Source organism: Delphinapterus leucas, chromosome 7 (genome assembly GCF_059928025.1).
Source record: "Delphinapterus leucas isolate spDelLeu-1000000601 "Yukka" chromosome 7, BTC_Dleu_Yukka2, whole genome shotgun sequence".
NCBI classification, from domain to species: Eukaryota; Metazoa; Chordata; class Mammalia; order Artiodactyla; family Monodontidae; genus Delphinapterus; species Delphinapterus leucas.
Genome location: NC_143135.1, coordinates 10,939,724 through 10,961,870, shown reverse-complemented (window position 1 = coordinate 10,961,870; position 22,147 = coordinate 10,939,724). Strand labels below are relative to the sequence as shown.

Genomic DNA, 22,147 nt, shown 5'->3' with positions numbered 1-22,147 from the left:
CAAAGGCTCCTGCCACCCCGGTCCCGCCTGGCTGCCTTAGGATTCCAATCCACTGACCCCCAAAGAAGTGGTGATGACCCAGACTTTTTTAAACACACAATTCTACAGACACTTACATCATCCTCACTCCGAGATGTCACAACAGCATCAATCATTTTTCGGGGATTATTCACACTAGAGACAGTAAGCTTTCCCAAAGAGCCCTCAAACTGCACTGCAGGGACAAAAAATTTCCAACAAATAAAAACTCAGAAATGCAGGCAGACAGCTTTCAAAGAAGATCTTTATATTCTCTATTCTTTACACAGAGCCTAACAATTTACTACAAAAATCTATGTATTATCTAAAGCAATCTCTTATCAACATCTATCCTTTCCCATTTTTTTGGCTGTAATAATAAATAAAAATCTGAAGTATTTCTCCCTTATCTATTTTATGGATACTAGAAATTATAACAGGTTTTAAAAAGTCATGGAATCTCAAGTAGAAAAGGATCTAAAAGGCCATCTGTCAAACCATTCACTCCATGCTTGAATAAGGCTGACCTGTGCATTTGTCAAGGACAATGATACTTTACACATCCGTTTCAAACATCTCTATCCAATCATCTTTACAGTTATTTTTATTCTATCCTATCAGCAGCACCACACCTCTCCATTATGGCTGTGGGGATAAGGACCTCACCTGGCTTATAGGCGTGCTCCAGTTTGGCCACCTGAGGGGTAATGAGCTTGGTGCGCTCCTTTTTTGGGCCATCACCTTGCACTTCTTCAGCAGCTGACAGTTTCTCCAGTTTTTCAAAATAATTCTACCACATGAGAAGATGATTTCAGTTGCAACAAGCACAGAATATGGTCTCTCTCTATCATGAAATAATTAACTTATACTAGTGGTAGCAACACTACTTGTACTCTATAAATATATTGATCTTTAATTTTTGTTAGATTGCTATGAATTTACTTTATCAAAAAATCCCAGCCTTCAAAATAATCATCAATGGAAATATCTTTAAAGTTAGACTGCCAATACTCTTCATTGAAAGAACCAGATTACTGATGCCGAAAAGATTTGAAAATATTGGTCTGAGAGCCTCCGTAGGTAAGAAATAAAAGGCATATATGCAAACCTTTGAGTGAATAGTGGGACAGGTTCTTCAGCTTGAAAAGAGGACAGAATTTGCTTAGTCAATTCTTATCCACTTGAAGACTACCTCAAAAGAAAATTCTATCAATATTTAATTCTACCAATATTTAAATGAGTACCTTCACCAGGGTAAGGGACTAAACTACTATCCTCAAAACTAGCACAGAGTACTTACCTGGTAATAAAAATCATCCAGGTAGGGATCAGTGCTTTGCAGCTGCACCATCTGGATTTTAGAGACCCAATCTTTTTCTCGCTGCAACATGAGATTGGCGTATGGATCCTTTCGGAGATGATCCTGATGACTGCTCCGGTGACTTCCTCTATCTCCTGCACCATTGAGATTCCGATGCTGACTGAAAAAGAAATACATGCCACATTCACTCCACGTGGATGCATGAATTATGCCTTGTAACAGCACTGGAGTAAACCAGGCCAACTGAAAAAAAGGTTCCCCTTTGCTTCTGTTAAAAGAGTGAAAAAGAATCGAATCTTAACAGAATTTGAAAGGAAAGAGCTGTGCAATACATAATTAAGGAGATAAAACTAAGATCCAAGTGCCTTACCATAAGCTAAGCACTTTCACCTATGGACTTTTGTATAAGCCCCACAATAACCCTATGAGGTAATAAGGTAGATTTATTTTCTCCACTTAAGACAACAAGCCGAGGCCAAAAGAGATCAAGTAGCTAGCCTAAAGCAGGATACCAGGCAGCAGAGTGAGAGATTTTGAACACATGCCAATTTGACCCCAAGTCTATATACTTTTAAAAAAACTTGATGAAAATCATGACATACTTCAAACATATAGAAAAGCCCAGCAAATACTATTAAAAAAAAATCCATCTACTCACCATCTAGACTTAATGAAAAAAAAATTATTTGGTCAAATTTGCTTCAGACTTTTAAAAAGTAATATTAAAGTAATACAGTGTGACATTTACAGTTGAAGGCCCACCTATACCCTCCAGATCATGGTTTCCGCCTTCCCTTCCTTCCTATAGGAACCACTATCCTGACTTTGTTATGCAACCTCCATGAAATGTTTTTATACTTTTATTACTTGTACATCTACCTTTAAATATTATACAGTGTTATTCCATTTTACATAACTGATACTAGACATACAGTTCTGCTCCTTGTTTCTTATTCAACATTATGCCTTTCACATTTATCCATGTTGATGGTAACATACACAGGCATATACTGAAAAGCAGAACTGCTAGGATGCAGTGTATCCACATCATCAACCTTATTATTTATTGCCAAATTCTCTCTCAAAAGGCTGTGCATGCCATTCCTGCCAACAATGACAGGTGAGACACTTCACGTTTTGCCTGAGGATATAAAATGGTTATCTAATTTGCATTCTTCTGATTACAAGTGAATCTGAAAAATCTTTTCACTTTTATGAGCCATGTAGGTTTCCTCTATTGAAAATTACATGTTTGTGTTTGATGCCTTTTGTTACACAGAAGTTTAATATATTTTTGAAATTTTATTAAAATACTTTTAAGCTGCTTTATTAAGTGACAACTTGTACACAAAGAAGTGCACATATTTAATGTGTACAAATTGGTAAGTTTGGACATATGCAAACATTTGTGTTATCATCACCGTAAACAAAGTAATGGACATATCCAGCACCTACTCCTTGTGTCCCTTTCTTTCTCTTTTTTTGGTGGTGGTAAGAACACTTAACATGAGATCTACACTCTTAAATTCTGAAGTACATAATACCATCATGTTAACTGCAGGCACAAGAAGTTTCCTATTTTAACAGTCTAATGTATTAATCTTTTCCTTTATGGTTTGTACTTTTTGTGTCTTAAGAGTCCATATTGGTTTTTTTCCCCCTGAAAAAAATATTCTGGAATGTTTTTGAAAGAAAAAATAAATTACACACAAAGAACCATAAAATGAAAGGTTGAAAAAACCCCTCAAAATTATGTTTAATTCTCTTATTTTATATATAAGAATGGTGATAGAATGTAAGCTCCATGAAGGCAAGGGTTTGATATGTCTTGTTCTTCTTTCAATCCCCAAAACTGACTACAGTGCCTGGTACACAGCTGAGGTCACATATATAAATATATATTTGAATGAGGATTAAACAGAGGCAAAGATAAAGAGTGACTGTTGGCTTTACGTAAGACCCAAATGTAATGCTAGAGACTATATTCAAGATTATGTCTGAGCTGAGATGGTCAACAAAAGGTAGTTAAAAGTATGGTAAGAACTTGGTAAGCAGTGAATATAAAATGTTGATTCCGCACCCCCCAGATCTAAATTGTATTTCAGAATTATAGTAACTTGGAAATAAACTGATAAGCTCTTGTCATTTAAAGCTTGTGCATTGGTATGCAGGCAGGTATTAAATCTAATAACATAATTTAAAGTTCAGGGCTCCAGTTTTTGGAAGGTGGAAACGGATGGAGGACATTCCCTCCTGTGAGAGCACCGGAATCACAACTAACTGCTGAACAATCATCGACAGGAAGACACTGGAACTCACCAAAAAAGATACCCCACATCCAAAGACAAAGGAGACGCCGCAATGAGACGGGAGGAGGGGCGCAATCACAATAAAATCAAATCCCACAACTGCTGGGTGGGTGACTCACAAGCTGGAGAACACTTATACCACAGAAGTCCACCCACTGGAGGGAAGGTTCTGAGCCCCACGTCAGGCTTCCCAACCTGGGGGTCCGGCAATGGAAGGAGGAATTCCTAGAGAATCAGACTTTGAAGGCTAGCGGGATTTGATTGCAGGACTTCAACAGGACTGGGGGAAACAGAGACTCCACTCTTGGAGGGCACACACAAAGGAGTGTGCGCATCAGGACCCAGGGGAAGGAGCAGTGATGCCACGGGAGACTGAACCAGACGTACCTGCTAGTGTTGGAGGGTCTCCTGCAGAGGCTGGGGGTGGCTGTGGCTCACCGTGGGGACAAGGACACTGGCAGCAGAAGTTCTGGGAAGTACTCCTTGGCGTGAGCCCTCCCAGAGTCCACCATTAGTCCCACCAAAGAGTGGGTAGGCTCCAGTGCTGGGTCGCCTCAAGCCAAACAACCAACAGGGAGGGAACCCAGCCCCACCCATCAGCAGACAAGTGGAATAAAGTTTTACTGAGCTCTGCCCACCAGAACAACAGCCACCTCTACCCACCACCAGTCCCTCCCATCAGGAAGCTTGCACAAGCCTCTTAGATAGCCTCATCCACCAGAGGGCAGACAGCAGAAGCAAGAAGAACTACAATTCTGCAGCCTGTGGAAGGAAAACCACATTCACAGAAAGACAGACAAAATGAAAAGGCAGAGGACGTGGTACCAGATGAAGGAACAAGATAAAACCCCAGAAAAACAACTAAATGAAGTGGAGATAGGCAACCTTCCAAAATAAGAATTCAGAATAATGATAGTGAAGATGATCCTGGACCTCGGAAAAAGGATGGAGGCAAAGATTGAGAAGATGCAAGAAATGTTTAACACAGACCTAGAAGCATTAAAGAACAAATACCTGGAAGAATTAAAGAACAAACAAACAGACATGAACAATACAATAACTGAAATGAAAAATACAACGGAAGGAATCAATAGCAGAATAACTGAGGCAGAAGAAAGGATAAGTGACCTGGAACCCAGAATGGTGGAATTCACTGTCGTGGAACAGAATAAAGAAAAAAGAATGAAAAGAAATGAAGACAGCCTAACAGACCTCTAGGACAACATTAATTAAAAGCACCAACAATTGCATTAGGGGTTCCAGAAGAAGAGAGAGAGAAAGGATCCGAGATGAAGAGATTATTTGAAGAGATTATAGTCAAAAACCTCCCTAGGGCTTCCCTGGTGGCGCAGTGGTTGAGAGTCTGCCTGCTGATGCAGGGGACACGGGTTCGTGCCCCAGTCCGGGAAGATCCCACATGCCACGGAGCCGCTGGGACCGTGAGCCGTGGCCGCTGAGCCTGCGTGTCCGGAGCCTGTTGCTCCGCAACGGGAGAGGCCACAGCAGTGAGAGGCCCGCGTACCGCAAACAAAACGAAACAAAACAAACAAACAAACAAAAAACACATCCCTAACATGGGAAAGGAAACAGCCACCCAAGTGCAGGAAGCACAGAGTCCCAGGCAGGATAAACTCAAGGAGGAACATGCCAAGACACATAGTAATCAAACTGACAAAAATTAAAGAAAAATTATTGAAAGCAACAAGGGAAAAATGACAACTAACATACAAGGGAACTCCCATAAGGTTAACAGCTGATTTCTCAGCAGATACTCTACAAGCCAGAAGAGAGTGGCCCGATATATTTCAAGTGATGAAAGAGAAGAACCTACAACCAAGATTACTCTACCCGGCAAGGATCTCATTCAGATTCAATGGAGAAATCAAAAGCTTTACAGACAAGGAAAAGCTAAAAGAATTCAACATCACCAAACCAGCTCTACAACAAATGCTAAAGGAATTTCTCTACGTGGGAAACACAAGAGAAGAAAAGGACCTACAAAAACAAACCCATAACAATTAAGAAAATGGTAACAGGAACATACATATCAATAATTACCTTAAACGTGAATGGATTACATGTTCCAACCAAAAGACACAGGCTCGCTGAATGGATACAAAAACAAGACCCATATATATGCTGTCTACAAGAGACCCACTTCAGACCTAGGGACACATACAGACTGAAAGTGAGGGGATGGAAAAAAGATATTCCATGCAAATGGAAATCAAAAGAAAGATGGAGTAGCAATACTCATGTCAGATAAAATAGACTTTAAAATAAAGGATGTTACAAAAGAGAAGGACACTACATACTGATCAAGGGATCAATCCAAGAAGAAGATGTATCAATTATAAATATATATGCACCCAACACAGGAGCACCTCAATACATAAGGCAAATGCTAACAGCTATAAAAGAGGAAACTGACAGTAACACAATAATATTGGGGGACTTTAACACCTCAATTACACCAATGGACAGACCATCCAGACAGAAAATTAATAAGGAAACACAAGCTTTAAATGACACAACAGACCAGATAGATTTAATTGATATTTATAGGACAATCCATCCAAAAACGGCAGATTACACTTTCTTCTCAATGCACATGGAACAATATCCAGGATAGATCACATCTTGGGTCACAACTCAAGCCTCAGTAAATTTAAGAAAACTGAAATCATATCAAACATCTTTTCCGACCACAACCCTATGATATTAGAAATCAATTACAAGGAAAAAAACATAAAAAACGCAAACTTATGGAGGCTAAACAGTACATTACTAAATAACCAAGAGATCACTAAAGAAATCAAAGAGGAAATAAAAAAATACCTAGAGACAAATTACAGCGAAAACACGACAATCCAAAACCTATGGGATGCAGCAAAAGCAGTTCTAAGAGGGAAGCTTATAGCAATACAATAAGCCTACCTCAAGAAACAAGAAAAATCTCACTACAAGCAACTCTATGGACAACCTGGAAGAAATGGACAAATCCTTAGAAAGGTATAACCTTCCAAGACTGAACGAGGAAGAAATAGAAAATATGAACAGACCAATCACAAGTAATGAAATTGAAACTGTGTTTAAAAATCTTGCAACAGGGCTTCCCTGGTGGCGCAGTGGTTGAGAGTCCGCCTGCCAGTGCAGGGGACACGGGTTTGTGCCCCGGTCCGGGAAGATCCCACATGCCGCGGAGCGGCTGGGCCCGTGAACCATGGTCACTGAGCCTGTGCGTCCGGAGCCTGTGCTCCGCAACGGGAGAGGCCACAACAGTGAGAGGTCCGCATACCGCAAAAAAAAAAAAATTCCAACAAACAAAAATCCAGGACCGGATGGCTTCACAGGTGAATTCTATCAAACATTTACAGAATAGCTAATACGCATGCTTCTCAAACTCTTCCAAAAAACTGCAGAGGAAGGAACACTCCCAAACTCATTCTATGAGGCCACCATCACCCTGATACTGAAACCAAAGATACTAAAAAAAAAAAGAAAATTACAGACCAATATCACTCATGAATATAGATGCAAAAATCCTCAACAAAATACTAGCAAACAGAATCCAACAACACATTAAAAGGATCATACACCATGATCAAGTGCGATTTATCCCAGGGATGCAGGATTCTTCAATGTATGCAAAACAATCAATGTGATATACCATATTAACAAATTAAAGAATAAAAACCATATGCTCATCTCAATAGATGCAGAAAAAGCGTTTGACAAAATTCAACACTCATTTATGATAAAAAGTCTCCAGAAAGTGGGCACAGAAGGAACCTACCCCAACATAATAAAAGCCATATACGACAAACCCACAGCAAACATCATTCTCAATGGTGAAAATCTGAAAGCATTTCCACTAAGATCAGGAACAAGACAAGGATGTCCACTCTCACCACTATTATTCGTCACAGTATTGGAAGTCCTAGCCACAGCAATCAGGGAAGAAAAAGAAATAAAAGGAAATTGGAAAAGAAAAAGTAAAACTGTCCGTGGTGCCAACGACATGATACTATACGTAGGAAATCCTAAAGACCCTACCAGAAAACTACTAGAACTAATCAATGAATTTGGTAAGGTTGCAGGATACAAAATTAATGCACAGAAACCTCCTGCATTCCTACACACTAACAATGAAAGATCAGAAAGAGAAATTAAGGAAACAATCCCATTTACCATCCCACGAAAAGAATAAAATGCCTAGGAATAAACCTACCTAAGGAGGTAAAAGACCTGTACTCAGAAAACTGTAAGACACTGATGAAAGAAATCAAAGATGACACAAACAGATGGAGAGATATACCATGTTCTTGGATTGGAAGAAGCAATATCATGAAAATGACTATATTACCCAAAGCAATCTACAGATTCAATGCAATCCCTATCAAATTACCAATGGCATTTTTCACAGAACTGGAACAAAAAATTTCACAATTTGTACGTAAACACAAAAGACCCCAAATAGCCAAATCAATCTTGAGAAAGAAAAATGGAGCTGGAGGAATCAGGCTCCCTGACTTCATACTACAAAGCTACAGTAATCAAGACAACATGGTACTGGCACAAAAACAGACACATAGATCAATGGAACAGGATAGAAATCCCAGAGATAAACCCACACACTAATCTATGACAATGGACAAAAGACAGTCCCTTCAGTAAGTGGTGCTTGGAAAACTGGACAGCTACATGTAAAAGAATGAAATTAGAACACTCCCTAACACCATACACAAAAATAAACTCAAAATGGATTAGACACCTAAATGTAAGACTGGACACTATAAAACTCATAGAGGAAAATGTAGGAAGAACACTCTTTGACTTGAATCACAGCAAGATCTTTTCTGATCCACCTCCTAATGGAAATAAAAACAAAAATACACAAATGGGACCTAATGAAACTTACAAGCTTTTGCAAAGCAAAGGAAACTACAAACAAGACGAAAAGACAACCCTCAGAATGGGAGAAAATATTTGCAAACAAATCAGTGGACAAAGGATTAATCTCCAAAATATATAAACAGCTCACGCAGCTCAAAATTAAAAAAACAACCCAATCCAAAAATGGGCAGAAGACCTAAATAGACATTTCTCCAAAGAAGACATACAGATGGCCAAGAAGCACGTGAAAAGCTGCTCAACATCACTAATTATTAGGGAAATGCAAATCAAAACTACAATGAGGTATCACCTCACACCAGTTAGAAAGAGCATCATCAGAAAATCTACAAACAACAAATGCTGGAGAGGGTGTGGAGAAAAGGGAACCCTCTTGCACTGTTGGTGGGAATGTAAATTGATACAGCCACTATGGAGAACAGTATGGAGGTTTCTCAAAAAACTAAAAATAGAATTACCATATGATCCAGCAATCCCACTACTGGGCATATACCCAGAGAAAACCATAATTTAAAAAGACACATGCACCCCAATGTTCACTGCAGCACTATTTACAATAGCCAGGTCATGGAAGCAATCTAAATGCCCATCGACAGATGAATGGATAAAGAAGATGTGGTACATATATACAATGGAGTATTACTCAGCCATAAAAAGGAACGAAATTGGGTCATTTGTAGAGATGTGGATGGATCTAGAGACTGTCATACAGAGTGAAGTAAGTCAGAAAGAGAAAAACAAGTATCGTATGTTAATGCATATATGTGGAACCTAGAAAAATGGTACAGATGAACCGGTTTGCAGGGCAGAAACAGACACAGAGAGGTAGAGAACTAACATATGGACGAGGACCCCAAGGGGGGAAAGTGGCGGGGAAGGGTGGTGGTGGCGGGATGAATTGGGAGATTGGGATTGACATGTATACACTAATATGTATAAAACAGATGGTTAATAAGAACCTGCTGTATAAAACATAAGTAAAATTCAAAAATTAAAAAAAAAAGAATTTGTGCAGTGGAAACATAAAATAACAGCATATATGATCTGACTTAACCAGTTAAAATAAGTGCAATACTGATTACATTTACTTAAAAAGTAAACTAAATCAGTCAAAAATGAAAGCTAAATTAAGAAACCACAAAGGAGTAGGGTAAGTACTTACTTCCTATTCTGTTGCTGTCTCTGATGCAAGAGTCGACGGTGCTGTGGATGAAGGTGGGTTGTATCTGGTCTAAACATTGGGGCCTGTGATCTAAACAAAAAGGGAAAAGATGTGCAATTCTGTCATCCTGATGACTTGAAGTTTTTAACAATGTGGTCAGTACAGGATAACTTCATACAGGTTCACCCAAGGGAATGCTAAAGTCTATTCTAAGATCTTTCAGAAGGAAGACGCCACTGTATTTTTATGTCTTCCACAAAAGCCAATTCTCAACTCCTAAGAGGACAATCATAAAATTAGAATGAATCAGCAGTAAAGCAGTTTAACTCTTTTTCTTTTTGCTCCTGTTAAAGAGAAGTCTCTAATAGATTTAGTGTACTTAGTTTCAAGTATTTGGGAATGACACTGAAACATATATGTGTGATAGTTAATTTTATATGTCAGCTTGGCTAAGCTGGCCAGTTGTTTGGACAATCACTCAACTAGATGTTGCTGTGAACGTATTTTGTAGATGCGACTAACATTTACAATTAGTTGACCTTAAGAAAAAAAGAGATGACCCTCGATAATGTGGCTGGGGGCTTGCCCAATCAGTTGAAAGGAAAACATGTTTCCCAGGGAAGGAATTTTGCCTCAAGACTAGAACACGGAAGTCCTGACTGAATTTCCAGCCTGCCCAATAAATTCAGACTCAAGGTTGCAACCTCAACTCCTACCAAAATGTCCAGCCTGCTGGCCTGCCCTATGAATTTTGGACTTGCCAGCCCCACAATCATGCAAGCCAATTCCTTTCAGTAAATTTCTTCTTTACTTATTTATCTATATCCTACTGGTTCTGCTGCTCTGGAGAATCCTAACTGATACAATACGATATGTAATAAAACACAATTTCACTGAAGCAGGAACTTAAACCCCTCCTGTTATAAAACCACAGTGGAAGCAAGCAACTAGCTAGCACTGAGATTAGCTGACAACTCAACATCTATATCTCTGTTCCTTTTTTTTTTCTTTTTGGCTGAGCCGTGCAGCTTGCAGAATCTTAGTTCCCCAACCAGGCATTGAACCCAGGTCATGGCAGTGAAAGCACCGAATCCTAACCATTGGACCGCCAGGGAACTTCCTCTCTGTTCCTTAGTATATGATAATTCTTGTTAAATGACAAACACTTCGTGCATACGTAAGTATGTGTGTGTTTGTAAAATAAGTGAGACATAAGAAACTTCAGGAGAAATAAAAAAGGTGATTAGTAATGTGCAAATGTACACAGGAAGCATGTGACTGGAGGGAAATGTGATTCATAAGAAAGCCTGGAGACGGTCAAACATTTCTGTGTTTGGCAACTTGAGGATCAAATAACATCTCAAAATATATCACTTGCAAATATCAACAGACTTCTATGTTACAGCACTAAACGTCAATGATCAGGAGGCTTAGATGACAATGGATAAACGGAGGCACCTGTTTTGTGTACCTTAGGTTTTGCAGGTGAGGCCCTGGGCCAGGAGGGTGCTGCTGAGGAGGAGGCGGTGTAGCAGGGGCTGGAGCACTAAAGAAGGCACGGAAGCCTGGTGCTGGGGGAAGCATCTGCCCAACTCGCCCTTGCAGCAACTTGGGATTCATGGCAGCAAGTGGACTACCAACAAATCCAGGGACCCGTGCAAACTGGCTGGGAGACATCCGTCCAGGCTGTAGCTACAAGAGGCACAAGATCTCAGATTCAGTTGATCAGCAAGTCCCCTTACTTTTATCCACAGAAAAGTGAATACTGCTTCCATCAGTAACTCTGTCTGGGAAAGTAAAGGAAACAGCAAGAGGTGGCAGTGGCTGATTAACAGCAAAAAAGGGGGACACCAGCTAGTGAACCTTTGGAAAGTGAGAAAGCTCTTTAAGGGCTCAGCTAACCCTAGGCTTACCTGTGCTCCTCCAAGAAGCTGTGCTCTCTGGAGGGGGCTGAGAACAGGAGGAACACTAGGAGGGAAAGGGTGACCCAGTAGGGAAGAGTTCTAAAAAAAAAAAAAAAAAAATTATATTTATACCATGAAAACAGGTAAATAACAGGGGAACTCAATAGAAATACAGAATTAACTTAGATAGAAAAACTCTCAAATTGTAGAGCTGAGCTGTCCACTGAAGGAATATGAAAGAGTGATGCTAGAAGTTAGAAAGCACTATGATCATGTAACGTGAATGAGAAAGAAGTAGAATGAGGGACTATAATAGCAAGAAACCGGATCATGTCAAGTTTAGATTTTTAAGATAAGAAAAGAGTTGAGGTAAGAAATAGCTGAACATGATGAACTATGTCTTCTGACCCGGGGACTATAAGATCCAGAAATTCAAGTATGGAGATTATAAAAAACATGTAAGATTTAGGAGATGTCTATATACTAGGCAGTGATCAAAAAGTATTTTCATTAGATTGTAAAGTGACATACCGGGACACTGCAGAGCTGGTTGGGAGACATCCTCTCACCGTAGGGAGCAGGATAGCGTGGTGGCATTGGGGGTCGAACATGGACAGGCTTCGGACACAGAACCTATCAGGACAAACATATATACAACTACACTCAGTGAAGTCAGCTTTCCCTCTACCTATTCTTCCTCCCCTCGAGTACTGGCAGAGACACAGAACTCAATGCAAAGCCCTACTTCCAAGCAAATTGCTATGGCTTTGGTCCACATACAGAACCTTTGGTCACTTCCTCTCACAAATATCAAGCAATGTGCCACTTTTAACTGAGGAAGATTTAGCTAATTCTCCAGTTATCCCCACCCTTCCATGCTATCTGAGGGAGGTACCAGCAGATATTCTGACTTGCAAATTCTCTCCAAGAGGATATATTTTGGTAGCAGTGAGGGAGATGGAATGATAAGAAAGCTGGAGGATTAACTAAGTCCTATTCTGAAGTCCCTATGATATGGCCGCCATGCTCAGCTCTTTCGTGTACGTTGTGACTCCACCATTTCATAGGATACTGAGCCTAACTAGGCCATACCAATACCACCCTCCCCCCATACCTTCCAAATTGGCCTTCCTTTTCAGCTGCTGGTTTCAGGTGGAGGAAAGTCTATGGAACAGGACTGCACAGGCTCTAGGGAAAGCAGGGATATCTTAAAGGTAAAAAGGGATGTGGACAATGCTGTGTGTTCCCACTCCCCCCAGCTTTCAGTTACCTCTCTGCCAATGTTTTGGGCAGCCAGCAAAACACTTTAAAAAGGACATTTACACTAAATGTGGTTCACTACCCTTTTTCTCCCCCAATTAAAAGGCAGCAGCAACAGTAGTAGCACCAGCAATGGGCATTGGGGAATGTGTCTCTTATTTGCACTAACTTTTCCTCTAATTGGCTACTTTTCTTTCTAATCTAATGCCTACCCCAAACTTCCACCCTCCTCCCAGCATCACCAATTTCCCAAATAATTTTGCCCAGATTCCCAATATCCTGGGCTGAGTGCCTGTTAATGAGAGGTACCTGTTGGTTGAAGCTGGGTACAGCCATCTGCTTAGGTGGGGTGCCTATGGGGACAGCTCTAACAGGAGGACTCCCAATGACAGGCGAAGTTGACCGCCTCGGTAATGCACGCTCAGAAACGTCCCGATCATCTTCTGGGCCCTGTGGGGGCCTCTGAGGCAAGGCATATTCTAACACAGACACTGTAGGCATTTCCTAATTGAGGAAGTAGTGTTAAAAAAATTAGCTACCTTGAAATGTTTTAATAACCTTTACAGATGCCAGATATCTTGAGAAATTATTTTAAAATTTTTTATTTAGTTTTATCTCACATCCAGTAAAAATGTTACCCTCTTTAGTGTATAGCATTAAATTTTGATAAATGCAGAGAGTCCTGGATCTAACACCAAAATCAAGACACGTAAGTTTTATTACTCCCCAAACTTCCTTTGTAGTCAACCTCTCCTACCACCCCCAACCACTGGCAAACACTGATCTGTTCTCTGTCCCTATAGTTTTGCCTAAAAATGACTTTAAGTAATTCAAATCATAAGCTGTCAAATTTGAGTCCCAATGGCCCCTTTCAACCATTTCGAAGAAAGCACAGTCAAGTGAGCATTACCACAGAGTCTGGGGAGGGCACAGTCAACAGGTCCAGCTATGGGTGCTGGGCGACATAATCAACGTTAAGACCGGCAAAGGATATGCATCCATACACTGTTCCAGTAAGGAAAGGACAACAACAGGAGCCAGCTTTGGGGTATTAGGATTTTTATACAACGAGAAAACGTTTAATACCTGAGCAAGCAGTGGTCCTCGGATTCGCCTCAGAACTTCAGATCCATCCCAGATGCTGGAATTGAGACTTCCTGGTCGGGGCTAACAAAAAAGGAAAACACACACACAAAGTCTAGAAGAGGGCGGGCTCGCTGGGCAACTTACCAGCTTTCGGTGAGCAAAGCTCCCAAAGAGCCTCAACTGCTTGAGAACAGAAACTACAGTGTTCTAGAATCGACCTTATTTCCCGACTTCATCTCTAGAATTGCTATCATCAGGAATTATCTACCAAATTTCTATAGCACATGTAATTCTCTCAGTATAGTAGGTGGAATAAAATAGCCAAGCCCAATACTTTGCTTTAATTATCAGTCTGCTATAGCTCTCAGATCACAGTAACTTACTTGCAACACTGGCCTGGTCTGTACTGCCCTCATGATAGCTGGATCTTCTAGTTCATTTTCAATCACCATCTTACTGAGCCTTTCTGCCAGATTCTCCTCGTGATCACCCAGCAAGTCCATCTCATCCCTTTCTCCATTGCCTGTTTGTTCATTAACCGCCACAGGCAGCTTTTCTTCCAATTCAGCCAGGCGCTCATGTGCTTCCTGCCAATCATCATCTATAAGGAAATCATAAAAAAGAAACAGAGTTCATATTGGAATAAGAAAGTTTTATAAAATTCTTCTGTTATCCATCTAGAGTCATGAAATAAGGTTTAAACTAAGGGGCACATTTAAAGTGGGCTTTGCACTATTGAGAACAACTAACATCCTACTAGGAATAAACTCAGACTTTTGGAGTAATAGCTTAATACATTAGCAACGATGTGCAAACTATATTCTGAAACCAATTTCTAAGTTGGTGATATAGTACAACCTGTTGGTTTGAGATTCTGTGATATTTCAGGCAAAAACTCACGCTAGCGTACAACTTTCTCTTAGGTAAGTGTCATCTTCTTTACAAGCTTTTAAATCCATTCGTGTCATCCAATTAGTATTTTTTGAGCATCTATTATGTGACAGACATTGTTTTAGGTGCATGGGGTACATTGGTGTACAAAACAGACAAGTATCCCTGCCCTCCTGTGGCTTTTTAAGCAGGGAAGAGACAGATAATAGATAATGAACATAACGAATAAGTAAATTAGGTACTATATTAGAAGATGATATGCTACAGGAATACGGTGGAAGAGAAGCAAATTGAAAACTTTAAACAGGATGGTCAGAGGTATGTCTCATTGAGAAGGTGACATTTGAGCAAAATATCAATAAGTTAGCCATGTGGATATCTCGGAGAAGAGTGTCTCAGGCAGAGGGACAGTCAGTAAAAAGGCCTTAAGATGTGAGACTGACGATTTTGAGAAGCAAGGACTGTGCTTGGATTGGAATGAACAGGGGTGAAGAGGAGAAGAAAAATGAGGTCAAAGTGGGAGAGCTCCTACAGGGCCTTTAGAGCCACTCTGAAATGGGGGCCGCTGGAGGTTTGGATGTGGCTTGACTTTTTGAAAGAATCACTCTGGCTGCTGTGTTGAAAACAGATTTGCAGAGAAGGGGGCAACACTATTGGAAGCACGGAGGCCTGTTAGGAGGCTACTACAAGTATGCCACAGGAAAGGTGAGGGTGACTTGGACCAGCGTCGGTCCTCTTCTGCTTTAACTGTCTATTTCTACATACTACTATATAATCTGTAGCACTGGCACTAGGTTATTTTGTTGTTTTTTGTTTTTTATGCTGACACAGCATTGTTTTGGGGTCTAGCTATAGCACAGATGAAAATCTTCAGAACCTTCTATCGGCTTCTCTAGAACCAGACCTTACTTCCGTCACTTCTCTCATTCCAGTTCTCCTCGACCTCATCGCTCATCATGCCCTTCTGACTCCATCATAAAAGCTCTACTACTTTGCTCCTTTCAGCATTCAAATTCAGATACCTTTCCCTCCCCACTGAAGCTTTCCCTAAATAATCTTTTCATTTTAATTCTACCTTCACCTCATCTGAACATGCACTACTTTCTAACCCACCAAAACCCCATGTATTCTTTTGTAAATGTTATATATTTTTATTCTTATTTTAGTTTTGTATGTCCTGCAAAATTCAAAACAGAGAGATAACAGGTAATTACTAACATAAAAACACAGAATTCTGAAAAAGTGTCCTTAATGACAATCCTCCCCATATTTTTCTATATACCTCATTTAAAGAAAGGAGAAGGAAGAAGTGGGAGCACCACGACAAGAAAAAAAGAAAAAAAAAGTGCCTGGTATATACTAAGGGTGTAATTAATGGTAGCCACTTAAAAAAAGATTTAGACTTTCTGAAGGGCTCATATGCAACTTGTTAAAATACATGTTTGTTAAAAAAATTTAAACATTACACAAATATGTAACTTAGAAAGTGAAAGTTCCCCATAATTCTTCAGGTATGTTAAATTTTTTAAAGTGGGAACACATAACTACTGATAATATCATCTCATTCTTTTTCATACCTATATAAGATTCTGCTCTACTAATAAAGTAATTTAACTTATCCCTTACTGATGGAAATTTGGATTATTTACAATTTTTAATTTATTTATTGAAGTATAGTTGACATACAACATTACATTAGTTTCAGATGTAAAACAAATTTAAGTAGCCTAAGTCCCTTTCAGGGTCAGATTATAAACATTTAAAATTGCTACTTTTATTATATAACAATGTATCATATAACACTAGTGATCCAAAAAAAAAAAGGTAAGGGATTTCCCTGGCGGTCCAGTGGTTAAGACTCCATGCTCCCAATGCAGGGGGCACGGGTTCAGTCCCTGGTCAGGGAACTAAGATCCCGCATGCCGCGGCCAAAAAACAAAAAAAACGAGGTAAGTGGGACTCCCAAATTTATAATTTGTATGATCAGAACCACTGTCTAGTCTTTGAGCACTGTGGTAGATGTGAATGTACTACTTGTGGTAAAGGGAAAAATCTACTTTAGATGAAAATTACAGCACTAATTTAAATTATCAGCTATTTAAAATATATGCTTAAAGAACAGTGTAATTAAAAATCAATTGTGATATTAATATTTGTAACATCTTTGCTAAGGAAGAGTAAGCTAAGCATGTTTTGAAGGACTAACTGCTTTTTGCAATTTTACTGACTCAACAATGCCGGAAAAAAAAAAAAGGGAGTCTATAATCCTGAATTAAGGGATTTTTTTAAACATTTATTTCCCAAATTTAAGAAACTGATTTGTTAAGACTGATTCTAATGCAAAAGAGTTCTAATTTGCATTGATTTCATTCACTTCTCATAATCCTATTTACTAACTTTACTAGGTCCCACCAAAGATGATAATCTATTTGTCCTTAATAATTAATTTAAAAAATGCTGGTTAAGAAGCCATATTCTGTGAGAAAGGCTCTGTTGTGAATTACTTTTTCAAACATGTAAGCAAAGAAACCTATGCCACAGAACACCATCATGTTCATTTTAGATATTTCTTGCTCTTGCGAAAAATCATCTGAAACAGTAATGTCAGAGATCACACGTCCTTAGTATAAAAGGATACCTTACTCTGTATCTTTTTCAAATGACCTAAAAACATACTTAGATATGCCAATGCTTGACCTCAACCCACACTGGTCAAAATGATAAAGGGTAGGGGAAAAAAATAACAGAGAAATGAAGGGAAAGAGAGAACTGTTTTCCTTCAACTAATTAACCTATACCCTGAGGTGGGTTACTGAATTCCTGGCTGCTTTTATAAATGTATGCTTGCTGTGGTAATTCCCCTCAAGTCTGTCTCAGGGATATTTGTTTCTGAATAAAAACAAAATGAACAGGAAGTAGAGGTGATTTAATTTTAGAGCAATCTCAGTCCCTAAAGATTTTAGCAGCTATCAATAAAAAGGAAGTAGAAAGAATGGGGAGCCCTTCCATGTGGAGGCAGGAGATTCCCAAAGATCCCCCAGAGACTGTTAAAACATAACTGGTAGCTTACATTGACTGTATTTATAGTTACTTAACATCTCTGGCATTTTCCTTCTTCATTTGTTAACATGAGGTAATAATAGTACCTACCTTGCAAGGCTGCTACGAGGATTAACAATATACATGAAACACTCAGAATGGTCCCTAGCACATAATAAGCACCTTGTAAGTGTAAGCTTTTATTTTTAGAGAACAAGTTGAGATTACTGTGGCCCATTTACTGCTCAAAGATGATGCAAACATTTTTCCATGCAGAAGACAGTGACTAGTTTCTTAAGGAAAGGTGACATCAGAGCATCTGTAGCCAGTGACTTAAAATAACTACTGTACTAACAGGTATTACTCAAGATACTCACTCCTTGAGTTAAAAACCAACAAACCAAAATGTATGTCACAGGTCTGACATTTTATCTCCTGGTTTAAATTCTCTACACCAGCTGTATATCCACCTTTAGAAATATATTAAACAAGTCACAGGTTGACTTAGAAAGCAATTTTCTTTTTATAAACCCGTATAGTATTTATATCAAGATGAGGAACTAAGGTTTTAACTTCACAATTCAAGTATATTATACTCTCAATGGAAAGGGCTCACACTGGGAAATCTTTTCTCCATTATAAACTTTGTTGACCAAGAAGTCCTTAATCATCCTTGTGCCTCAGGGTACAAAATGGGCTAACCATATGCTACTTCACTGCCTTTACTTTTTTTTTTTTTTTTTTTTGCGCAGTACGAGGGCCTCTCACTGTTGTGGCCTCTCCCGCTGCGGAGCACAGGCTCCGGATGTGCAGGCTCAGCGGCCATGGCTCATGGGCCCAGCCGCTCAGTGGCATGTGGGATCTTCCCGGACCGGGGCACAAACCCGCGTCCCCTGCATCGGCAGGCGGACTCTCAACCACTGCGCCACCAGGGAAGCCCAACTGCCTTTACTTTTTATCACCTGTTCTTTTACTGTGTAACCCTAGGGGCTTTTTCATTTTCCATCACATAAAATGCAGTTCTGCACACTCTAAAATTCTTTTAAGGCAATACTTTCCTCATCTTGTGAGAAACATAGGAACTCAGAAAAAAAGACTGTCTAGCACTCTGGAAGTCAATGAGAAGGCCAAACTATTCCTCTTCTGTCCAGGTTAAAAACTGAGGACATTTACTATGCTGGCTAACCTCAACATACTTCATTTTAATAAATTTCATTTTAACACAGATGAATTTGCTAAAAAATGGTAACATTCAGCACAATATTTTAAGAGAAAAAGAGCTCCAGAAACAAGCACACACTGTTTATAGCTTCTATTGTATTCTATAGGTTTTTACTAAAGTTTCAAATATAATTTGCAATTCACATCAGTTCCCTGCTTTCGTCATTCTATTCTATGTCCCTTTCCCTGTGATCTCCATGGATAGAGAACAGCATCTGAGATCATGTCATCCTCTTGGACAATCTCATCCCCTAAACTATGGCTGTAATCCAAAAGGTCTTCGGTTCCCTTCTGCAATAAGCCTAGCTTCTACCTTAAATGCTTCTCTTGCTGCTTCCAACAGCAGCAGTTTTAGCTCTTCAAGGAATTCTGTAATCCCTGATTGAAAATAGTATGCTCTTTCATTTTTGCCGGTTCATTCAACTCAGTCTAAGCTTAAATAAACTTAAGCTGTTTAGGTGAGTGCAAAACCAGTAACCAGTACAACTATTTTATTTTATTTTTGGCTGCATTGGGTCTTTGTTGCTGCACGTGGGCTTCCTCTAGTTGCGGCGAGCAGGGGTTACTCTTTGTTGCGGTGTGCGGGCTTCTCACTGTGGTGGCTTCTCTTGCTGCGGAGCACGGGCTCTAGGCGGGTGAGCTTCAGTAGTTGTGGCGCGCAGGCTCAGTAGCTGTGGCGCACGGGCTTAGCTGCTCAACAGCATGTGGGATCTTCCCCGACCAGGGATTGATCCCATGTCCCCTGCATTGGCAGGTGGATTCTTAACCCCTGCGCCACCAGGGAAGTCCTAATACAACATTTTTAAGACCTCTTATTTGTTTTTGATATTGAACATTTTAGGGTTACCCACTACTGATAAATTTCCTCTTCTTATTACTTAACTTGAATATTTGAAATCCCACATATTCACACATCCCAACATAAATGTGGTCATTGCTGCTTTTCAACACCAACAGTCAAAGCAAAGAGAGTTCCATGGACTCTTACCTATTCATCTTTTTTTTTTTCCAAATGTGTTCATCAAATCTTATTGAAATGGAATGGACAAAATTAAAGCTACAAGATAATATTTTAAAACAATTACAGAAATTATTTTAAAACAATACTAAAACAAAACCCCACAATACTGACAGAATTGTGGTTAAAATGTTACCTCTATACAATGTTTTGGGTTTTTTTTTAACATCTTTATTGGAGTATAATTGCTTTACAATGATATGTTAGTTTCTGCTGTATAACAAACTGAATCAGCTATACATAAACATATATCCCCTTATCTCCTCCCTCTTGCGTGTCTCTCCCACCCTCCCTATCCCAGCCCTCTAGGTGGATACAAAGCACCAAGCTGATCTCCCTGTGCTATGTGGCTGCTTCCCACTAGCCATCGGTTTTACATTTGGTAGTGTATATATGTCCATGCCACTCTCTCACTTCATCCCAACTTCCCCTTCCCCGTGTCAAGTCCATTCTCTACGTCTGCGTTTTCATTCCTGTCCTGCCCCTAGGTGCTTTAGAACCATTATATTTTTAGATTCCATATATATGTGTTAGCATATGGTATTTGTTTTTTGTTTTTCTCTTTCTGACTTACTTCACTCTGTATGAGTCTCTAGGTCCATCCACCTCACTACAAATAACTCAATTTCCTATCTTTTTATGGCTGAGTAATATTCCATTGTATATCTGTACCACATCTTCTTTATCCATTCATCTGTCGATGGACACTTAGGTTGCTTCCATGTCCTGGCTATTGTAAATAGTGCTGCAATGAACATTGTGGTACTGCCTCTTTTTGAATTATGGTTTTCTCAGAGTATATGCCCAGTAGTGGGATTGTTGGGTCATATGGTAGTTCTATTTTTAGATTTTTAAGGAACCCCCATACTACTCTCCATAGTGGCTACATCAATTTACATTCCCACCAGCAGTACAAGAGGGTTCCCTTTTCTCCACACCCTCTCCAGCATTTATTTGTAGATTTTTTGATGATGGCCATTCTGACCAGTGTGAAGTGATACCTCATTGTGGTTTTGATTTGCATTTCTCTAATGATTAGTGGTGTTGAGCATCCTTTCATGTGTTTCTTGGCCATCTGTATATCTTCTTTGGAGAAATGTCTATTAAGGTCTTCTGCCCATTTTTGGATTGGGTTGTTTGTTTTTTTGATATTGAGCTGCATGAGCTGCTTGTATATTTTGGAGATTAATCCTTTGTCAGTTCCTTCATTTGCAAATATTTTCTCCCATTCTGAGGGTTGTCTTTTCATCTTGTGTATGGTTTCCTTTGCTGTGGAAAACTTTTAAGTTTCATTAGGTCCCATTTGTTTATTTTTGTTTTTATTTCCATTACTCTAGGAGGTGGATCAAGAAAGATCTTGCTGTGATGCATGTCATAGAGTGTTCTGCCTATGTTTCCTCTAAGGGTTTTATAGTTTCTGGCCTTACCTATTCTTTTTTTTTTTTGGCTGCACGGGGTATGCGGGATCTTAGTTCCCCAACCAGAGATGAACCCGGGCCCTTGGCAGTGAGAGCGAAGAGTCCTAACCACTGGACCACCAGGGACTTCCCTTACCTATTCATCTTTCCAAAGTACAGTTTAATTTTAACTTATTAGTATACTTGTTCCAGGATCTCTAACTCTCAAACTTTATTATGTAAGCTTGCTCCCTAAACCTTTCATCTCAGTAATTATAACTGTGGCCTCTAGTTTAGTTTGGCTCTTTAATTTTTTAACCACTTCCAACACCAGGAATATTTATCTATACCCAAGGATGAGAAAATTTCATCTGTGCACAACACTTTTCTAACTTATGAAGACTTTCTATCACCAAAATTCTTGGAATAAAAAACTTTATTTATTGAATATACTATAGGGCAATAGCAGGGTCATGCAATATATTATTGATCAACTGAATTTTAAAACATATACATCTGAATCTGAGTTTTCTCCTAATCCACTAGTTTTCCTTAAGTTCCATGTTCCACAAATAAAAATTTCCTTCTTCTAGGATTATTTAAACCT

At 39.4% G+C, this 22,147-nt stretch overlaps 1 protein-coding gene across 2 annotated transcripts in view; it reads right to left on the bottom strand.

Moving 5' to 3' along the window:
- The window catches only part of PATL1 (PAT1 homolog 1, processing body mRNA decay factor), a 36,388-nt gene that overhangs the window by 11,561 nt on the left and 2,680 nt on the right, over positions 1–22,147 (bottom strand). The window contains exons 3-12 of one of the 2 annotated variants that reach the window (XM_022591884.2): positions 14,358–14,575; positions 13,975–14,055; positions 13,198–13,392; positions 12,160–12,261; positions 11,638–11,727; positions 11,196–11,416; positions 9,725–9,814; positions 1,319–1,499; positions 685–808; positions 117–214 (exon numbers count right to left, since the gene is read on the bottom strand). In XM_022591884.2, the coding sequence (XP_022447592.1) occupies positions 117–214; positions 685–808; positions 1,319–1,499; positions 9,725–9,814; positions 11,196–11,416; positions 11,638–11,727; positions 12,160–12,261; positions 13,198–13,392; positions 13,975–14,055; positions 14,358–14,575 (1,400 nt within the window). The remainder of the gene's footprint in view (positions 1–116; positions 215–684; positions 809–1,318; positions 1,500–9,724; positions 9,815–11,195; positions 11,417–11,637; positions 11,728–12,159; positions 12,262–13,197; positions 13,393–13,974; positions 14,056–14,357; positions 14,576–22,147) is intronic. The other variant, XM_089914762.1, reaches the window with a different exon arrangement.